Here is a 2,551-nt window from a genome sequence, read left to right on the forward strand (position 1 = left end):
CTAAAGACTTTAAAGAAATTTTTGGTAGAGAAGTTGCTTTAATTTCAGCAAATATAAAAGGTTTCCATGTCAGAAGAATTTCAATTACATAAATTGGATAAATTATTTCTTTTTGAAAATTGACAGTGTGAAGACAATCTACATAGTTCAGGAAGCAGTAGGTGGGGGAATCACTGACAAAAGGTAGAAAATCACAGGCAAGCCCCACAAAAACATAAATGTGTAAAGTAAACTGCTGTGTTTTCATCTTTATCCTACCTTTGAGTGTCTGGTAAATGTGAAGTCCTGCAGGTACAAGCTTTGCAACACTAAGAACCATATCTCCTTCCCAAAATTCTAACAGCTAAAAAACATTAATGAAAGAAAAGAGAATAATGAATAGTAATACACATACATAAGTCTACAAAGATAGGTAGATTGCACCTTTGCAGGGTAGGTGAGAAGAGCACTGTGCCAATTCACATATGTAGATGAAACAGGGAGCAAGCAAATGAACACTCCCACGCCTACCTAACAGCAAAAATTTGGAAATAAGACATCGCTCGTTAAATTAGTCAAATCCCAAAATGGCTAATCTCAACCATTCCTAACTGAAGAACTCTGGCATACATACACAAGGAGCACAACTGTCTGAACAGTTCTACTGAATTTATGTGAAGACCACGTTTATCAGAAAGCAAACCGAACAGCATGCCAGCTTAGGAACTTTTCCCAAAAGAACTTATTTGTTGAATCAGCCCACTTTAGGGAAAAGCAGCACTAACTCTAGCACACACTATTATTCTAGTTCCCCGAAAGGAATGTAAATCTGTAAATTTAATAAGTGGCATTACTAGTTTACTTAATAGATTACCAGGGATTTGTTCTTTAAGTTTCTAGATCTGAGACTCTGGGCACTGTGGTAATCTCACCAAAATATCACCCATAAAGGTTATGCCTACCCACTCTTTCTCCACAATACCAGAGACATTTCTCTTAAAAAGAAATTTCATATTTATAAGTGATTAGTTTGCTGTGAAGATAACAGTAGAGACGTAAACTTAAAACAAACAAAAAGCACAGGCTGGGGTGTATCTATAACTTATGAAGTAAATAAGATATTTTCCATTTGAAATGTCACCCTAGGCGGGTTCAGATCCCCATGTCCACCTATATAGCAAAAGTGTCAGAATTGGCTCAGAAATAAACTTTTAATGAAAAAGTTCAGAAGTATTAGGCAATTTTAGAAATCTTGACACTGATCCAACATTCAAATTAAATAACATTCAAATTAGCTAAAGTTAAAAAAGAAATTGGTTTGCTTTTCTTAGAAGAAAAAAATCAAAAGGAAGCTAATAATTTTGGTGAGTGATACCATTTTTCAGAAAATTCGTTTAAATTCTTTCTGGGAAAAAAAACGAAAAAGCTTACATATTCTATCTCCCTTTCCTTGGTCAGGAAGTAATGTGATTATGAGGAAAGGACCCTAGATGGAGAGTGGGGAGATCATGGCTGGAGTCCCAGTTCCACTATGCCTAGATTTCTGACCATGGGCAAGACATTGGGTCTCTTTAAATCTCAGTGATCTCATCTTCAAAATGGGCCTAGCCTGCCCTCCTGAGGTCAAAGAACCACATTACACAGTTTACACGAAAGCAGTGTGAGGAAAATAAAGAGCACCACTGTTTCTATTACCATCATTACAACACAGCTGGATAAATTATTTGGAGACAATGATCACAATGTTTGTTTTTACTATAGTCTAGTACATACTTTTCTTCACTTAAGAATCCTATTAATAAATGCTGTCTTATATCAGAGGGTACTAAATTAGTTGCTTTTACTTGCTTAGTTCCGTTTTAAGCAACATGCTCATCTTTATCTTCTCACTCCCTTTGAAAAGTAATTCTCTTTATTTTCCATAAGAAAAGACAACCATATTTATACTCTTTTTTCCCCCAAATAAAATGTACCAGGTCTGTTTCTCGACCTGAAAAGCTGCTGTTAGGAGCTGTGCAGGAGAGCCTCTCTAAAAGATGTACAAGTAGGGGAGAGCGTTCAGGTCAGCCCTCTCTGAAGTGGCAGATGTAAAATTTTCCTAAGCAGCTTTGGAAAACAAAGTTATATCCTAAACAGGATGAAATGCTCAAGATGGACCTTCATGTCTAAATTAAGAGGAAGTAAGGCTAAATTACCTGAAATATTGATTGTCGGAGATCTCCTAAAGTTTTTCTTTTATCAAAAGTCAACTCCCACACGCTTTCTGTTTGAGAGACTACTGGGTGCAGAGCCCCATTGAAGAAATGATATTGAGGGCCCAGGTGGAGATGCAATTCGAAATTATTGTCTGCAGAATCACATTCTGCCCTTTAAAGAGGCATAAAAAATACATAAATACTATGTTTTTATATGATACTATTTCATCTCATACCAAAAATATTTGATTTATAATACAAATAAGGTCTTCATTTCACCTAAATAACATCCTTTTCTTCTATGTGCCAAAATGATTCACTTTAGTTTTTCAATAAATACCAAAAATTCAGCTCTGTCACCATGAATTCCAAGGTAA

The 2,551-nt window shown here is 35.6% G+C and overlaps 1 protein-coding gene across 1 annotated transcript in view; it reads right to left on the reverse strand.

Moving 5' to 3' along the window:
• USP40 (ubiquitin specific peptidase 40) overlaps positions 1 to 2,551 on the reverse strand; it is a 93,400-nt gene that overhangs the window by 44,539 nt on the left and 46,310 nt on the right. The window contains exons 12-13 of the mRNA XM_012659327.1: positions 2,175 to 2,346; positions 259 to 343 (exon numbers count right to left, since the gene is read on the reverse strand). Coding sequence (XP_012514781.1) covers positions 259 to 343; positions 2,175 to 2,346 — 257 coding nt within the window. The remainder of the gene's footprint in view (positions 1 to 258; positions 344 to 2,174; positions 2,347 to 2,551) is intronic.

Source organism: Propithecus coquereli, unplaced genomic scaffold (genome assembly GCF_000956105.1).
Source record: "Propithecus coquereli isolate 6110/MARCELLA unplaced genomic scaffold, Pcoq_1.0 Scaffold605, whole genome shotgun sequence".
NCBI lineage: Eukaryota > Metazoa > Chordata > Mammalia > Primates > Indriidae > Propithecus > Propithecus coquereli.